The sequence below is a fragment of the Echinops telfairi genome, unplaced genomic scaffold (genome assembly GCF_000313985.2).
Source record: "Echinops telfairi isolate 266 unplaced genomic scaffold, ASM31398v2 ScPeMD7_5592;HRSCAF=6446, whole genome shotgun sequence".
Lineage (NCBI taxonomy): Eukaryota > Metazoa > Chordata > Mammalia > Afrosoricida > Tenrecidae > Echinops > Echinops telfairi.
This window is the reverse complement of record NW_022109491.1, coordinates 40,217,081-40,235,337: the sequence shown is the minus strand read 5'-3', so window position 1 is coordinate 40,235,337 and position 18,257 is coordinate 40,217,081. Positions and strand designations below refer to the sequence as shown.

Genomic DNA, 18,257 nt, shown 5'->3' with positions numbered 1-18,257 from the left:
GGGTTTTCAGTAGATTGCCAGGCATTTCTTCTAAAGCCTCTACGAATGGTCTTGAACCTTCGAACTCTCATTCCATGTGAACCACCCAAGGACTCCACTAAACATGATGTCAGCGGGTAGATGAGGAGAGGAACTGGGCAGGAGGTAGGTTACCTGGGTCAGCTTGAGTCTCCTTCCGTCATCTTCAGGGAGAGAAATGGAGGCACAAGCACCGTTCAAAAGTAAGCGTTTCTCCTTGGAACCCAGATTGGTAGGGTGAGCGTTTGTGGGGAGAGCCTAGACTTAAACCCCCACAGCTCTGCGTACTAGCTGTGGTACACTAGCGTTGGCCTTTGGTGAATCACACTGACATCTCCTAAGTACCTGTCATAGTCTTTGTAATAGTCCCCAAATGACATGTGCGCCATCTCCTTTATGAGGGTCAGCTCAGCTTTTGTTTGATGATGTTACTGTTAGTTGCTACTGAGTCTGCTCTGACTCATGGAAACCCCGTGGGTGCGAGTAGAACTGCCCCAGAGGGTTTTCCAAACTGTCACCTTTCGGAAGCAGATGGCTGGGCCTGTTTTCCGAGGTAGCCTCAATGCGTGCGAGCCACCAGCCTTTCAGCCAGCAGTTGGGTGCTTAACTGTTTGTGTCACCCAGGGCCTTCTCAGGTATAATGTGCTATTTCATTAGATGAGGGTCATTAATTTGAGATCAAGATACCCATTTCCCTCAGGCCTCATTCCCTTAAGAATTCATCTCTATGCCTAGCACTCTCGGTCTCTCCTTCTTTCCTCTCATCAGAACTTTTTGATGTCAGTCACCTACCCTTTAGAGCAACGCTTTCTCACCTGCTAGCAGAATTTCTAGCATACAAGGTTGGAGAGGATTTGAGAGAGAGGATGACTTTTTCAGGGCACCATTGATTTTCTGAGTCCTTTCCTTTCACTAACACAGTACTGTATTTCATCAATTTCAGCAAACACACACACACACACACACACACACACACACACACGGAGGCCTCAAAACAGTTTGTCGAAAAATTCCATTATCCTTCGTTCCATTTCCCCCTATCTTTTTTAAGCCTCCATATGTGTGTGTACATATGTATATGTACGTTTTTACACATATATGCATGTAATATAATGTTTCTGATATCATAATGTGTCTTATAGTCCACAGTATATGATATCATAATGTGTCTTATACTCAACAGTATATCACACTTAAATTGACTGTTACCGTGTGTGTGTTGTTTATAAAATAATGGACATCTCACAACCGAAGATGCTCTATGAGATGAAGTACAGCAGAAATATCGTGATCATATGCAAGATTCACTAATGCATGAAGAACCAAAGTGAGGCGAGGCACAGTTGGTTTGGGATTAGGTCATGAAACAAAGAGAAGGTTGCTTCATTTTCTGACCCTGTCCAGCTGTCATGAATTACCTGGATATTTGGATTCTGCCCATTGATATCAGCTTTGGAAAGATCTGGAAAGTTTGGTAGATCGAGGAGAAAGGACCTGGGACCATCTCTTTGCAAAGGATGCCCAGCTTCTTGCCGGAATCGATGCCTAGGCAAGGGTCTGTGTGAGCCCTGATGATCTGGAAGCTCCCCAGGCTCTTCCTTGGACACAGGAAAGCTGGTTTCTGCTGCAGAGTCACTTTCCACACTGAGGCTATTCTAAAACAAACAAACAAACAAACAAACAAATAGGAGACACATGATTTTTTGACATGTCACCCAGAACAGTCTATTTTAGTCAGGAACAAGGACATTCCAGTGGCTGAAATTAAGCCAGGATAATATTCCCAATCCATTTTCCTTCCCCATGGTTTAGTTTCACCATCTTCAAAAAGCCTAATCATTAGGAAATTTCTTCCAGCCCATTCTTTGGGAATTTTATGAGAGTTAATGAGTTAAGGACCATTTATTAAGCATCAAAGCACAGCAAAACAAAGTGCTGTTTTGAAGGAGAATAGGTGCTCATTTAGAAATTATGGTTTCTTCCTCATCACTTTAATCTACAAACCACCCTGGCTTTCGTTGCTGCCCAAGTGTCCAGGGTTAACCCACGCGGGCATGGACTTAAAAGTCTGTGTTGGAGAAAACACTGGCTCAAATAATGGATTCAATCTATCTAAGGCAGCAATAATGAGTTCTAAATTAACAATGGTATAAGTGGGACAGACTGGACAGTATTTTGCTCTGTCGTACACAGCACAAGGTTGCTATGAGTTGGAAGTGACTCAATGGAATCTAACTACATCCATTCATGCATCTGATCGTCTTTTTAGCTCATTCTTCTGATCAACAAATGTCAACCACATGCTAGGCACAGGAGATATCGCAGTAAAAAAAAGACAAAAATAGACATACATGATACTGCTTTCTTTTAGTGTGTATCTAAATATCTAATTGGGGGTGTGTGGATTTGCAAATACATGGAAAAATAAATAAGACCAGATCAGAGAGTAGTGACTCAGAAGAAAAGAAAAAACACAAAGGAGGTAACACAGAGTGGCTAGGCACAATAGTAGATAGATGGCCAGGGAAATCCTTCCTGGGAAAATGACGTGGGAAGCAAGTCTGGAACAAGAGGAGGAGGCACCCTGCAATGATTTGGGGGAGAGCATATTAGCAGAGGGAAAGAGAAGTAAGAAAGCCACGAGGTGAGCATGAGCTTGGATTCTTTGAGGAAAGGGAACCCTAGTGAGGCTGGTGTGAAAAAGATTGTGAGAAGAGATCGCATGATCATTCAAAACAGACAAAACGACACTCTGAAATGGAATGCTTTTACTTTAAGAGAAAACTGCAAGTCCGTTTCCTGAACAACTATATAGTCCTTGGGGGGTCAAATTAATCAAATGATGGTCGAGTCTAAAAAATGTTGGACTCTTTTTCCAAACCAGTCCCCTTTTCCTCTTGTCAGTTCTCCCTGGCTCTCTCATTCAAAGGCTTCTTCCATTCCTTCAGGGATAATATTTTCATATTTACTAGGGAGAAAGCTGTAGAGCTAGACTTTCTCCAAATGTCTGGGTCAGTGGTAAATAACCTTGTTATTCTTGGGCACATCTTGAGGCTTTGGAGTGCCTATTCCAGCACAGTGACTCCACACACACTCCTGAGCCCCCACTGCAGTGCATTTGACCCAACCAAAGGACTGTGTTTGGTACTAAAACATGTCGAACATTGCTAACCCATGGTCAAGAGTAGCTGGACGATGAAGCACACGTAATAGATAAATAACTAACTTCTTAGAAAGCTAACAGGAAGACTCTAAGATGGATGGATTTTTACATATCACTTTGATGTGTAAACAGGAACATGACTGAGTTGAAAATACTGATGCTGAGAGTAGCTGTGTGAATCTACAGAGTGGTCAAAAAGAGGAACGAGACCGGGAACATGTCTACCTCTGCTTCCAGCAGTGTATTTACAGAAGGAAAAGCTGGCTTCCCTGCATCATGCTTTTGCCTGCCCTTCCTTGCTGTGCAGGAGAGGCGGCCAGGGCAGTCTTTGCTCACCTCTCCAGTCTCTTCCCTGCCTTGAGGGCTCTCTTGGCAAAGCCCTGCAGAGAGAGCTGCCCTGGTGTTGGAGACTGAATGAATTATTCTGAGATTGAACCCCAAAGAGAGAGAGAAAGAGAGAGAGAGAGAGTGGAAGGAGGGAGCAAGGACAAGGAAGAAATGGGGAAGAGGAAGGAGAGAGGAGGAAGTGCAAGAGATAAAAGAAACAGAGAAAAGAGGAGGGAAATGGGAGGAAAGGAAAAGAAGAAGAAAAGACGAGAAAAAGAGAGCAGTTAAGTTTTCCCCCAACATAAGGTCTCGCTATTACCCCCAAGGGCACATCACTGAATGTAATCTTACTTTTCTCCCTAAAACTTTCTCAACAGTGTTAGCCAGGACAGTTAGCTAATTTCATTGTGACAACTCAGACGGATGTGCAGTACTGCTTATTGGATGATAATGGAGTCTAGACCCAATTCTCTTTCCTCCACTAACATTTCGATTTTTAAGAGACAAGACAGAAATTTTACTTTTGCTTCATGGCATTTTGCCTAGATTTTTTTTTTAAAAAAAGCCTAATTCCAATTGGTTTCTTAACCTGACTCTTGAATATTTTCTGGTAGGCAATACTAACCCACAGAGTGATCCTGGCTCAGCTACTGACCAAGCAACCTGTGAGAGCTCTCACTGACTCAGTGGTCTGCCATATAGCTGAGCATATATTAGGGCAGCCAGTTCTTCCCAGCAGGACCAACAAGGTACAGAGCTTGTATCAACGTATGAGAAAAGTAATAGGGCACGCAGAGTTGGAGCAATAGGCCAGACGATTCAAGCCACAAAGTGTACCTATTAGGTATAGTCCCACAACTGGGACTAACATATATTTTGGCTTGCGTTATGCACACACTTGTGTAATTCCTCATGTCCTCCTTCTCTCTATCCCAGGCTCAGCATTTATAAAGCATCTGGAAGATGGGAAGTAATAAGAATATGCTCATCACATTCCCTGAATATTTGAGTTGATCTTGCACCTCTGCCAAGACATATTTAACAGGGACCGTTTGGTCCCTGCTATGGAAAGGGCCAAATTACTCAGAACTAGAAGTTCTAGAGCTTAAGAAGAGGTTCCAAGAAGGGTCCATATAAATGGAAACTCTATTTTATTCAATTAGGAACAAGATTCTAAAGTAGAGATTCTTTGGGTGATCTAGATTGATAATCTTGGGTGAGAGACAGTGGGCAGGATCTGCTAACAATGTATCGACAGAGTCTCTCCTTCACACTTGATCCTTCCTTTCTTAATGAGGCACATTGCACATTTTCTTACAGAAGCCCCGTCAGCAGTTCCGGCTGGTGGCCACCCACTCCAGCTACCATCAGCATAGATCACCTGCTTTAGCAGTTAGTACATATATATGTATAAACTGTATAATTGCTTTAGTTCTTTTTAGTTTCAGCAAGCACTCTAAAATTGGAGTCACAAGCGGGCATATTGCTATTGGCATTGCCGCACTGTCAGTGTTAATTCATAGCTCAAAGAGCAACTCAAAGACATCCTCTGGATAAAGAGACATCTACTGAAGAAGGCTCCCTCTTGTCACTTAACTTCAAGCAAAATTAATTCTATAACACTATGGAAAGAAGGGTGATATTTTTTTCCTTAAATTGGGGACTTCCCTGTCCTTCATAGAAACATGTTTATGCCTTTCTGATTAAAGTACAAAAGATTTTAACACTCATTTCGAGATTCCCCTCTTCCCCAGAATCTCTAGTAGTAAAACATAAGGGGACTGCTTAGTGAGCAAGCTAGTAGTTGCTGGTGATAGCTGGAGTGGATGGATGTCCACCAGCCAGAACTACTGCCTGGGCCTCTTGATACTTCCCATCTGTGGGCACAGCTCCCAACCCTTCATTATTTTACAACTTAAACTTATTTAAAGCAAGGAGAGGAACACAAATTCCAGGGTCATGCAACCTGTACGTTGTCTTAGATGGCAATACTGTGGCAGACATCACAAATGCCTACTTGATATCCATTCCCCTTTTAATTACTTAGCATTTTTTAACAGCTGGCACTGGACCCAAATAAAACTACACTTCCCAGTATCTATTGCAACCAGGGGTGGCCATGTGACATAGTTCTGACCAATGGCCTATAAATAGGAGATGATGGTGGGACTACTGACCCGGAGGCAGATTCACTTTTGCCTTTTGGTTCTCTCCTACTTTCTATGACCTGGAATGCAGAAGGAGTGCTTCAAGTGAAGCGAGCTAGCTGGCTATCGGGAGCAGCAAAGCACATTCTAAGCATGGCTAAATGGAAAGCAGAGGGTTTCTGAGTTTCTGATAGCAGTGCCAGGCCATTGTGCCCGATCTGAAAATCTGACTGCCGAACTTCTTTTACTGGAGAAAAATAAAAGCCCTATTTGTCTAAGGTTCTCTACTTTGGATTTCCTGTTTCTTGCTTGAATATAATTCCACGTGACAGAGGTGTGAAAATTCATTCACCCATGGTGATGCTCAAAAAAAAGAGGTCAGAAGAGTCTTTATTGTCTTATTTGAGGTAGTTATTATAAGACCTTATTTCAAAAACTAGCATTAAGGCGAAGGAAAAGTTTGTCTGAGGATGTAATGTTAGAGCTAACATCTAAAAGACAAGTACAGTGAAGCAGGCGAAGAGAACAGGGCAAAGTGAGGAGGTTGGCCAGGTAAAATTATAATCCTGGAAAAAATGGCTGATATAGATTCCCCAACGTCTCTAAGGGCAAGGCTGGTGTATTGATTCCAAGAATTTCAGGGCAGAGCTGGAATGGATGCAACAATTGAGACGCTCTGCTATTTTTTTGTTTTGTTTTTCAGTGCTAACCGAGTTACACAACATCAACGTCAGGCCTACCACCCAAAGGTCTTGCCTTGACACCTAACCTTTGGCTTGAGGGTGCTCTAGCGCGGTTCTAACATACTTTCCCACTAGATCATTGCATCTTTCTGCTTCTCTCACATCAGTTGGCCATGAATGCCTCAGCCCTGGAAAAGCTCTGGCGAGATGAATTTACAAGAGCAAATCTGTAGGCTGGATATAACTTGAGATGTGATCCCAATGCTCATTACTGATGTCCTTTCCCCCCACGTACATCACTAGCCCAAGACTAAGACTACCCAACCAATACCTCCAATCACTGCTTGGCTTGAGATGGTGACAAAGGTGGATCGCCATAGTCACAACAGGAATATAGAGGTCACAATGGCCAGCGGTCCCCAGATGGCCGATTGTCACAGGAAATGTAGCACAAAAGAAGAGAATGAGAATCACACTACAGAGAAAACTTGGGTGATCATGGGACTCGGAGAATCTAGGTGTGAGAAGGGGTAATCAGATATACTTTTGGGGGGAAATGTGCTAGACATCAGTGTCTTCAACTGAACATAGTCACCCGACTTGTTCTGCCAATACCAACCAAAGGTTGATTTGAGTACTTCCAGAACCTCTAGAGCAGTAGTTCTCAGCCTTCCTAATGCCATGACCCTTTACTACAGGTCCTCATGTTGTGGTGACCCCCCCCAAACATAAAATATTTTCATTGCTACTTCATAACTGTAATTTTGCTACTGTTATGAATCAGGTGACCCCTGTGAAAGGGTTGTGCAACCCCAAAGGGGTCGCGACCCACAGGTTGAGAACCACTGCTCTAGGGGAAGCCCAAATGAGTAAATTGTATGACTCAATAGGAGAACTTTAGTACTTAAAAAAAAAAAAATTAACCCCCATAACGATTCCCAGATTAACATCATAAGACCAATTTCTTGGAGGCAGATAGGATGGCCAATTTTTGGAGAGCAGAGAACAAGTTGTATCTCCAAATCCCATAGCTCCCAATTCCACAAGCTCAGGGGGTTCTCAATAAGTACTAGTTAATGATAATGATGGCTATGTGTCTAGTTAGATTTTTTTCTTAATTAGGCTCAGGCTACAGGTCTCATTACCCCTACTGTGGCCTTTGTGTGGGATTTTAAAGAAAAAAAATCCAGAAATCTTCTACTGAAGATATTAAAGAAGATATTATTAGCAATGCTTTGGACTCATAGACTTTGAACAAATAAAGATTCTAATTAATGTCACTGCAGCCTTTCTCCTGAAAACATACTAACAATATAGCTAATTAGCAATATGTCTTCATTTGGGGCCGGACATCTGCATATTATTATCGACACTGCTTGTTTCCTTTTTTTAGATGAAAGAAAGCTACACTGCACACAGGCATCTGCCTGTGCTCCTTCCACATTAAAACTCCTTTTCTTCTTCTCATTGCCCACGAGAAACACACTTGGGGTTGTGTCTGTGGCAGGCCTCAATTTTGTCTGGGACACAACCACACATCTAAAAATAAGTTAAAGAATGCCACTGGTGGTCTTTCAAAGGGAAGAGCAAAAGTTTCCCCATTTTCAATAAAAGGACACACTGATTATCTTTACACATGACTGAGAAGCAAGTGCTCCTACGAAAAGCACCCAGCAGAAGGAACAATATGCGTTTCAGACCGTGAAGTCTGCACATTTGTTCCCAGTGGGGTGCATTGGGGCTTACCCCATCGTCAGAAGAGTGGCAGAAGCGGGTGGTGGAGGCTGCTTCTGTGTAGCACTGGAAAGGAGAAATCAGGATTTGTCAAGGAGCAACCACACCACTTTCTGCTCTGACTGCACGTACATGTGACGGTGATTGCTCTCCCTCAGATAGCAGGCACGCAGCAGATATCTATGATCCTATTTTATAGCTAACGGACCTTCGGCAGCATGAAAGGTTCATACTCAGGGTGGCACAAACGGTTAATCATCCTCTTATTCGCTGAAAAGTCTGTGATTTGTAGTCACACAGATGCCTCCGAAGACATGCCTGGAAATTTCTTCTGAAAAACCACAGCCCTGAAAATCTCATGGAGGGGTTCTACTACTCTGCACACGTGGTGGGATCATCCAGAGTCTGAATCAACTCAACAACAACGATAACTCACATCATCACCACTCACTGAAAGGTTGACAGTTTGAAACCACCCAGCGGGCTGTGCAAGGCAGGCCAGCTCTGCTTCTGTAAAGACTAGAGCCAGGAAAACCCCATGGAGTGGTTTCACACCGCAACACACAGTCTCCATGAATCGGACAGACAGCAACGGGATTTGGTTTGCTTTGTTTTTTAAGGTTCATTTTATACCAAGCACGAACTATCCCAAGAAGAGGGGCAATGGACAGAACTGTGGTTCAATCTTTGCTTCGGGGACTGGGTAAGTAACCCTGGGAGCTAGTGATACAGGCACATCATGCTTCAAGAATGCAGGAACATTGCAATCCTGGCTGAGAACAGAGCATCTTCAAAGGCTGACTAATAGCGCTGGAATCTCTGTTCTGATGGATATATCATCAGGATGTTTATTTTAGGCCTTGGGAGTGACTTCCCCTATGATCTCAGGAGACGTTTCAGAAGAAATGAAGAATAGTCAGCTTGTGACAATTAGGCAGAGAATGGATCATTGGGGCTCATGTGGGCTGTCTACCCTGGAAGTCTTTCTTAATTGAAGGCTGCTGGCACAGGCTGAAAATATGGAAGTCAACACCCTACTGGTTCATTTTGAACACTTCTGTACGCTACTTTGATCTAGAAAATGTGCGGATTACTGGTGATTTTTCAAGTTGCTCTTTCTCCATTGCTGGCAAAGAAAACTGCGCAGTAAACTTTCCAGGACCCATTTCCTTTATGTCCTGTTAGGCAAAAGATGGAGCAGAAATGAAACGCGTTCTTCCTTCAAATCTAAAATATGTAAGAAGTAGAGCTTGTTGTTGTTAGGTGTTCTCTAGTTGGTTCCGACCCACAGCGACTCTTTGCACAGAACCAAGCACGGGCTGGTCCTGCACCGTCCTTACAATTGCTCTTATGCTGGACACCATTGTGTCAGCCCATGTATTGCCGGGCACGACCCCTGACCATGTTCTACTTCTATGCATGAGGTTTTCTCTATATGACAATGTTTCGATTCTATTCACAAAGTTCTTGATGGCTAATTCCTCAGAAGTAGAGAGCCTATTTCTTCTTCATGGTCTATGGTCTGTAAGCTCTTCTGAAACATAGCTTGTTGCATCACACCAACACATAGCCATCACAGTACAATAAACGGACAGACAAGTAGGAGAATAAGAAGAGCAGAAATAGAGTAGAAGTGGGAATTCTCTTTGGCTTAAGAAATCTTTATCCATCCCCCCAAATGTCTTTGAAAATGTAAGGAGATTGGAAAGATTGTATTTACCAGAACCCTTCTCAAGAGGAAGGTTGCCCTTGCCTAGAAAGGACATCTTTGTCTACTGAGAGGGGTCTTCAAAGCCAGAGCTAAATTGCTTAGGGCTATTGATTACAAAGCAACTGACAATAACAAAGATGACATGGTGCAGCACAGGTGACTGCTCAGCGGCTATCAGAAAAGTTCAACATTAGAGTCCCTCAAACGGATGAAAAGCCTGATGATCTACTTTCAAAAAAATCAGCCACTGAAAACCCAAAATTCTCTGACACATATGGAGTCTCCTTGAGTCAGATGAATCCACCATAGCTGGTTATATAGAAAATAGGTCGAAGTTGGCCACCAGGGGCTTCTGTCTCCACTCTTCCCCCACGCATAGCACAGCTGTTTCTCTTCTAAGTTAAACTTTGAGCAAATGTTGAATAAACAAGGGATTGGTGAGGAAAAAAAAAAGTAGTGTACCTAAGAGGCCAAGCTATCTAAGTGGGAGGATGCGGAGCAGGACAAGGAGGCAATGGCTCCTGTAGGGGTCTGCATTCTCCTCATATGGAATAGGGGGCCCTGTGGCCTGAGGGCTAGGCCAAGGCTGCTGTTATGGCATTGAGAGGCAGAATTCTGGAAGACAACCCAGTGTACAGGATGGCAGAAGCTTGGGTGGGGCAGGCCTGGAGAAACTTCAACAGCTTGTTATTTTGATTAGGAGATGGATTCCTTTTAAATATCAACATCAAGACCCCCTAAATGAAATATACCAAAAATCTCTCTGTACTTCTGAAATAAGTTTTAAGGGTACTGGACCTTAGATTGAGGAGCCCTGGTGGCAAAGTGGTCAAAGCCAGCCTCATTGTGGGACAAAGGTGTGGCACTGCTTCTGTAATGATAGACAGCCTTGGAAACTCTAAGGGGTAGTTTTACTGTGTCCTGTAAATTTGCTATGAGCCAGAATCGATTGGCCAGCAGTGGGTTTGGGACTTTCAACTCGGAATCCTGGAGAAGAGCTCATGATATTATGAAAGGAGCTTGCACCAGGAGCAATGAGACCTGGACCTAGGTCCCAGCAATCCCTCTACCTAGCTTTGTAAACTTAGGCAAGTTACTGCACCTTGGCAGCTGTGATCAATTCATTTGCAGTAATAGCCACAAATTCTTCCCTCTGATACCTAGCCACCTTTACCATAGGTAATTGTCCCTCACACTGACTTTGAGCTCGGCCATGTTACCTATTTTGGCCAATGGGACAATAGTAAGTAGAGACTACCACTACCATCGAGCCAGTGCTGACTCACAGCAACCCCCTGTGGGTTTCCTAGACTGTAACTGTTTATAGGAGTAGAAAGCCCAGACTTTCTCCCTTGGAGCTACTGGTGGTTTGTACTGCCGTCCATGCAGATCGCAGCCCAGCTCATAAGGTAACCCCTACGCCACTGAAAACTACTTGTGCACTAGACTTACCTGCTCTTGTTGCTCTTTGGCAACCGGAGATCACCAAGTAAAGAAGTATAAGCTCACCAATTGGATGATCAGAGATATGTGGGGCTGAGACTATCTATTCTAAACTAATCATCTGCCAATGGTCAATGACATGAATGAGACTCCTAGATTTTTACCCTATCCCAGCTGAGTCAAACAAGACTGGAAGAATTACCCAACTGACTCATAGAATCACAAGAAGTATAACTGTTTGTGGCACTAAGCTAATTTATTCAGGGGGGTCTGGTAAACAGAAAAAGCTAATTGGTACTGGACTTCAGTTATATTTTCTATAAAACGGGTGTGAGGAGATAAGAAAGGGATTGCAGAAAACCTCTCAGTCCATCCAGTTCTGACAGCCTAGAAGCAGGATAATCCTCAAGAGACACTTGTAAGGAAATGGTTTCCCCAAACTAAAATCAATCGAAACCCCAAACAAAACAACAACTCACCCTAAGTGCTGAAAACATCACATTGGGAGTGGGACAAAGGAATAAATATCTTATGCTCCTAAATACCAAAAAATATATAAATACTGTCTTCAATGACTAGAACACCTGCACGTCTCTCCTAACCTTCAACTTGCTAACACAAAGGTGGGTAAAATGTTGAAAAATTCTAGCCCTCCTGCCTAATTCGTCCTCAGTTATGTCTGATTCTTGCTCAACAGCCGCACTGTCGGTGATTGAGTGGATTTAGAGCCGAGACTTAACAGTTCTCCCTGGCACTTTCATGACGCACCTGTAGGGCTCTGTGAGCTGCCAGAAACTAGTAACGCGCATTTACTAGGCAACCCCTACTGACACTGTAGAATGGTTATGGACCTATCCCAGACCAAATATGGCCTGAGGTGAAGAGAGAGCTGTGCACCACCAAGACTGGTTCCCTTTTCCACCTGCCTTTACAGATTGTTCTTATTTAGAGTGCTGTTCTGTTCTCCTCCCAGGAAATTATTTGATCCTTGCTTGGAAAACTGGGAGCCAATGTAATTACGGGCCACTGACTTGGTCAGGCCTGCTCCAGAAATGTTGGAGCATTTGTTTCATTCATGGATCCATACACCAAGCACTTACTATACGTCTACTGTGTGCAAGTTGCCAGACTGGCATGATACATTTCAAATGCACATAATTTATTAGAACGAAATATCCTAAACTTGGAAATATAGCAAAAGCATGACCGCTGGTCATTTCATTTCATGCTGGAGCCTAATATAACAGACTTGAGTAAGAATGATTTAATTCCCTAGGACAATGTTCCTTTGTTGGGCCGACTATTGATAGTTGACTAAATCCTATATTAAAAAAAATATATTAACTCATAGATTTACAAAATGTATGATGGCTAGTAGAAAGAGTAACTCGAAGTTTATTCTTTTCTTGACCTATAGAACATTAATCAACTTTGATTCTAATTTACAAATTTACTTCAGCATAATTCTCCTGACCAGCTTTACAAATAATTGCCTCCTCAAATGCTCTGAACTAAGTACTAGCATCTTTTTCTAGTTCCTTCATTAATCAGTTAAATACATCTTTGACATGTGTTTGCTCTATATTCATACGGGACTCATGTCTTCAATATTTTTAGGATCTTATTGGACAGACTTTCCCCCCAGGAGGTGTTTAGGCTCTAGTGAGGGGCGTAAGAAATGTTTACATACATACCGATGCAAGGCAGTCAGTGAGACATCCTTTACGAGTGCAAGTTTTCAATGTAAACACAAAAAACCAACCAACAAACAACCTGTTGCATTGAGCTGATTCCAACTCATGGCAACCCCATGCGTGACGATGAAGAACTGAGCCATACGGTTTTCTTGGCTGTGATCACCAAGCCTCTTTTACAGAGTGCTACTGGGTAGGTTCAAATAGCCAGACTTGAGGTTAATAACCCCCAAACCAAACCCTCTGCCATGGAATGGATTCCGCTTCACAGGGACTCTTTCTAGGGCTTCTGAGTTTGTCCGTCTTCACTGGGAGCAGACAGCGTCGCCTTTCTCCTGTGGAGCCACTGGTGGGTTTGAACGGACAATTTTGCAATTCACAGTGCAATGCGCACCTGACTGTGCCACCAGGGTCAATTGCAAATGGTTTCAGACTGCTAAATATGACCTCAATGACTCTATGAATCAGCACCTTATGTCCTTTCATTTTCTCTAAAAGACTCTATTTAAAAAAAAAAAGGCATCGGGATAGGGTCAGAGCTCCTTTGACTTCACAGTCAAACTTCACAGTCACAGTAGGAGAATCAGCATCAGCATCAGCCTTCGCCCAATTCTATACCGCCAAGCAGCTCTGCCAAGGCACTTTCTGCTGCTCTGCTGGGTTTGAGAATTCTCTGCAGACCACATTCACAAGTTTGGGTTTCTTAGAAAAGTTCTCACTCACTTCCATTGAGTCAATGCTCACTCACAGGACCCACTGTGGGTTTCCGAGACAAACTGTTGCAGGAGTAGAAAGCCCTGTCTTTCTACCTTGGAGCTCCTTATGGTTTTGAACTGCCAACCAGGAGGATTGAAGCCCGAGGTGTAAATACTACACCACCTGGGAAGTTATCAGGTTACAGTTAAGGATCAGAAATGTTCAGGATACTTTTCTTTTGCCAAAATATAGCCTCTTATCAGCCGTGCTTGTATGCATACCTCTCCCTCTCAACCACAGGAATCCTTGGCCACTTCCCTTCTTGGGAAGTGGTACAGCGCTCTTTTAGCCCTGCCAATATGGGCACAGCACCCAGAAGGTATGCCACACCATCAGCCTCAAGCTAAAGGCTAGCTTAGCTCTAGCTCTGTGGGGAAGCAAAGTTTGCTCCCCAGCTAGTGCTGAGAAGTACCCCACTTCTGTCTTTAGGTCCTCAGCTTCACTAACTGGGCCAGGAAGCCCGGCACTCTGTCTTGGGTTCTTGTTCTTGATTCTGCTGCTGCTGTTCCTCCTCAGCTGCTTCTCTCGTGTGACAGCTCTCTCTCGGGATTGAGGAGGGTCAACAGGCAGGGGCGTCAAAGACCAGAGGTTGTTCTCTCTCCTAGGTCTCCATTCTTGATGGCGGGGAGATCCCTGCCTCCTGCTTCTGAGACGGCTCATTTTCAACCTGCTGGAGAGCAAACGGACCAACCCCACTTTAGAGTCCCAAATGTCTGTACTCACAATTAACCCTGCTAAAAGTCACTTACCACTGACCTGTATAATTCTATCGGCTTCTTATCCCCACCTTTTCTTATCCATACTCATCAGGAAAAAAATGTCACCAGGTGGCAGGTAAAGACTATGGATAGAAAAGCCATATTAAGTAATCAGTTAACATGCTGGCCGGCAAACTGAAGTAGTGGAGGTATATAGGAAGAAAAGCCTATAAATTGGGTTGCAGTCATAAATTTGCATCCCCACAGAGCCCGAGCTGAGCCCCTTTAGCCTGAGGCTTATAGTGGTATGGCATACCCTCTGGGCATTGATTAGTGATCTACTTTTGAAAAGCCAGTCATTGAAACTCTATGGTGCACAGTTCTACCCCATCATACACGGTTGTGATGAGACAGAATCAATTCATTGACAACTGCTTATCCCCATACAAATCTCTAGTCTGGTCCTAGAAGACAAATTGCCCCCTAGTGCTAATGTCATAAACAACTGCATTCTCTGAGGCTTTCTGTTTAAAGTGGTCAGGACGTGGAGGAAACAAAGAACATGCTTCCATGTTTTATATTCTCCCCACTATGGACATCACGGCACTCAAATCTCCAAGTTTGGGTTGGGGTAGGAAATGGATGGCATCTTCAAACTGATTAACAAGGGAGAGCTTAATTAGAGAATTTATAGATTCCCGGGGATTGTCCCAGGACCGACAAGGGTGCTACAGAACTCAGGGACAGAAAACCCAGGGAAATATAAACTCCAGGAGGGAATACTTTTATCCAGAGAGAGAGGGGGAAAGACAAGAACAAGAGACAAGGATAGAGAGAGAGAGAGAGAGAGAGAGAGAGAGAGAGAGAGAGTTGTATGAGTGGAGGGAACATAGAGGGTTGTAACCTCCCTCTGTTTTTCCTCTCATCACCTGTCATGTTTACCACCAACTAACTCCAACCAGAGCCAAGAGTCAGGGAGCCCTTTTAATGCAATTCAAGCCAGCTGCTCAAGGCATAAATTAGGATGGCAAAGGGGGAAGAGTGGATCTAGCGAGATGAACAGAAGATATTGGATCCACAGAACATGTTGAGGAGGAATCTCAACTAGCATATGTGTCAAGCACTGTATGCTAAATCCAATCTTCATAACAATCATTTGAGGTAGACTTGAGTACCCCTATCATACGAATGTGGAGTTTGAGTTTAAGAGGTCTCTAGATGAGAGATCTCCAGAATGAATTCTAGTGAGAGTATCTTTGATGAAAACAGCACTGGGAGATGATTTGGCTTCTAGGATCGAACTAGGGATTTGCATGGAGTTCATCGTTGGTCAGTGAATTGATTCTGATTCCAGCTATACAATGCTCTTACCACAATTTCTTGTCTAGAGGTGCTGTTTAAAGTGAAAGAATCTGAATATAGTCCGTCTGGTGACTTCGCTGGGTTCATTAGATAACAGTCAACAAAAGAAATAGATATAATGAGGATGCAATAGAAAGAATGATGACTAACTAGTGATGGGTAAAGACAGGTACTCCATACTTTATGCAAGCATCATGAGAACAGTTTAATGGGCCCAAACAAGGCAGAAATAGAGAAAGTGAGGTCACAAACGCTAGGCCCCAAGCTGTGGGCAGGTATCTATTGGTTTGGATATTAGCCACTGGGCTTAGCCACCATGGTCGAATGTGTAAGTAAATATTCACACAATGAAATAGTCTACAGCAATGAGAATGAATGAACTATAACAACAGTCACCAAGATGGATAGAGTTCACAAATATAGTGCTGAACACAGGGAGCCAGAAACAAAAGAAAACTGATGAGCTGTAGTAATTAGTATGGCCCTTCTAACCATCATTCCTTATGTGATAAGTTATAATTTGGGATTCTGTGCCTGTGGCTAGAATCCCAGTTTGGAGGGCATTCTCAGCTATCCTAATGGACAGGCTTAAGGTGGAATTAAATCGTGACCACAGTAGAGGGTGTGGACCAAGTCATGACCTCTGTTTCCTCAAGGGTATGCTCTACTGAACGACAAAAACCACATCGCCATCAATCCATTCATCTGCAGGAGCCACCTTAGAGAATGCCCAGGACCACTGGAAGAACACATTTATGATCTCTGTTTGAAGTAGCGATGCCCAAGACCAGAGGCATCAGAGATCGTGGCACTGAGACTATGAGACAGAGCAGAGAAGCCAGGCTGAGACCAGGGGCTGCAGAGGAGCAGTGTCGAGATTATGAGTGAAGCAGAGTGACAGGTGGGCTTCCAGGCCCACAGAGCCAGGAGCCAAGGGGCTATGTGGTTGAGAGGCTGAGGATCCAAAAGAGACTTGACTGTGGGCTGAGGAGAGCTGTGACTGTGGGCTAATGACTGTTTTTCAAATTGCTGTTGTTAGGTACTCTCAAGTCATTTCTGACCCATAGCGACCCCATGCACAACAGAACGAAACACTGCCCAGTCCTGCTATCCTTGAGCCCATTGTTGCAGCCATTGTGTCAACTCACCTTGTGGAGGGCCTTCCTCTTTCTCACTGCCCCTCTACAGAGCATGATGCCCTTCTCGGACTGGTCTCTCCTGACAACATGTTCAAAATATGTAAGACAAAGTCTTGCCATCCTTGCCTCTAAGGAGTACTATGGTTGTACTTTTTCCAAGATAGATTTGTTCTTCCTTTCGGCAGTCTATACTTTCAATATTCTTTGCCAGTACCACAATTCAAATGCACAGGTTCTTCCTCAGTTTTCCTTATTCATTCAATGTTCAACGTTCACATGTACATGAAGCGATTGAAAAAGCATGGCTTGGGTCAGGTGCACCTTTTCAGTCCTCTAAAGCGGTCCTGTGCAGCAGATTGACCCAGTGCAACACAGCTGCTTCCATGAGCACTGATTGTGGATCCAAGCAAGACAAAAATCTTTGACAACTTCAGTCTTTTCTATAGAGAAAATGATGTAACCCATTGGTCTAGTTGTGAGGATTTTGATCTTCTTACACTGAGTTGTAATCCACATCAAATGTTGCAATCCTTCATCTTTATGAGCAATGACTTCAAGTCCTCCTCATTTTTAGCCAGAAATAACTGTGTCCTTACTGTTTACTGAACTTGACTTCAGTAATCTTTAACTCCCTTAGTAAATTCTCTTAAATGTGAATATTGTCTCTGAGTTCTGTGTATCCATTGACTGAATTATTGAAGCCAGCATAGATGTAGCATGGCATGGTAAGAACCGTTGGAGTCAGAATAGGTTTAGAAGGATGCTGAGTGGAGGCATGTCTGACCACTACTTCATGGCAAAAGAGAAGTTAGAGGAGATCAGATTAGGCCTCCCTCTGAGCCATTTCACACAATGTATGTCTCTATAAAAAGTTCAAGAGCAGACAAAACTAATCAATACTATCAGAAATCAGGATAGTGGCTGGGGTGCTAGATTAGAAGGGATGTGTATAGTTCTTCCAGGGCATCCATACGTCCTGTGTTTGGATGTGGGAATTGCTTGCATATGAAAATCCATGGAATGGTACATGTATGATTTGTGCTTTTTTCCGTATGTTATTTACATATAGAATTTACTTAACTACAAACAAAGAAGAAAGACAGAAGGAAAAGTAAAACAAAAACAAAAGAGGGGAAACTAGAAAGGGAACCAAAGATTCTTCTCACGACAAGTATCTCTTTCACTGCTACTTATTTACTGAATAAAGGGTGAAGGAAAATATAGTATTAAAATGAGGGGAATCCACCTGGGGCATAGCATTTGCTACTTCTGCATCTCAGTTTTCCCACTTGAGAAACAGGAAAATGGGAAAAACCATTCTCTACACTCCTTTATTCTGCCCTTCTCTCATCCCCCTTTTCCAGCACTCAGCCTCAAAAGGT

General features: G+C 43.4%; 1 protein-coding gene across 1 annotated transcript in view; it reads right to left on the bottom strand.

Moving 5' to 3' along the window:
- The window catches only part of ISM1 (isthmin 1), a 113,474-nt gene that overhangs the window by 37,836 nt on the left and 57,381 nt on the right, over positions 1 to 18,257 (bottom strand). The window contains exons 2-3 of the mRNA XM_045295170.1: positions 8,085 to 8,138; positions 1,437 to 1,673 (exon numbers count right to left, since the gene is read on the bottom strand). Coding sequence (XP_045151105.1) covers positions 1,437 to 1,673; positions 8,085 to 8,138 — 291 coding nt within the window. The remainder of the gene's footprint in view (positions 1 to 1,436; positions 1,674 to 8,084; positions 8,139 to 18,257) is intronic.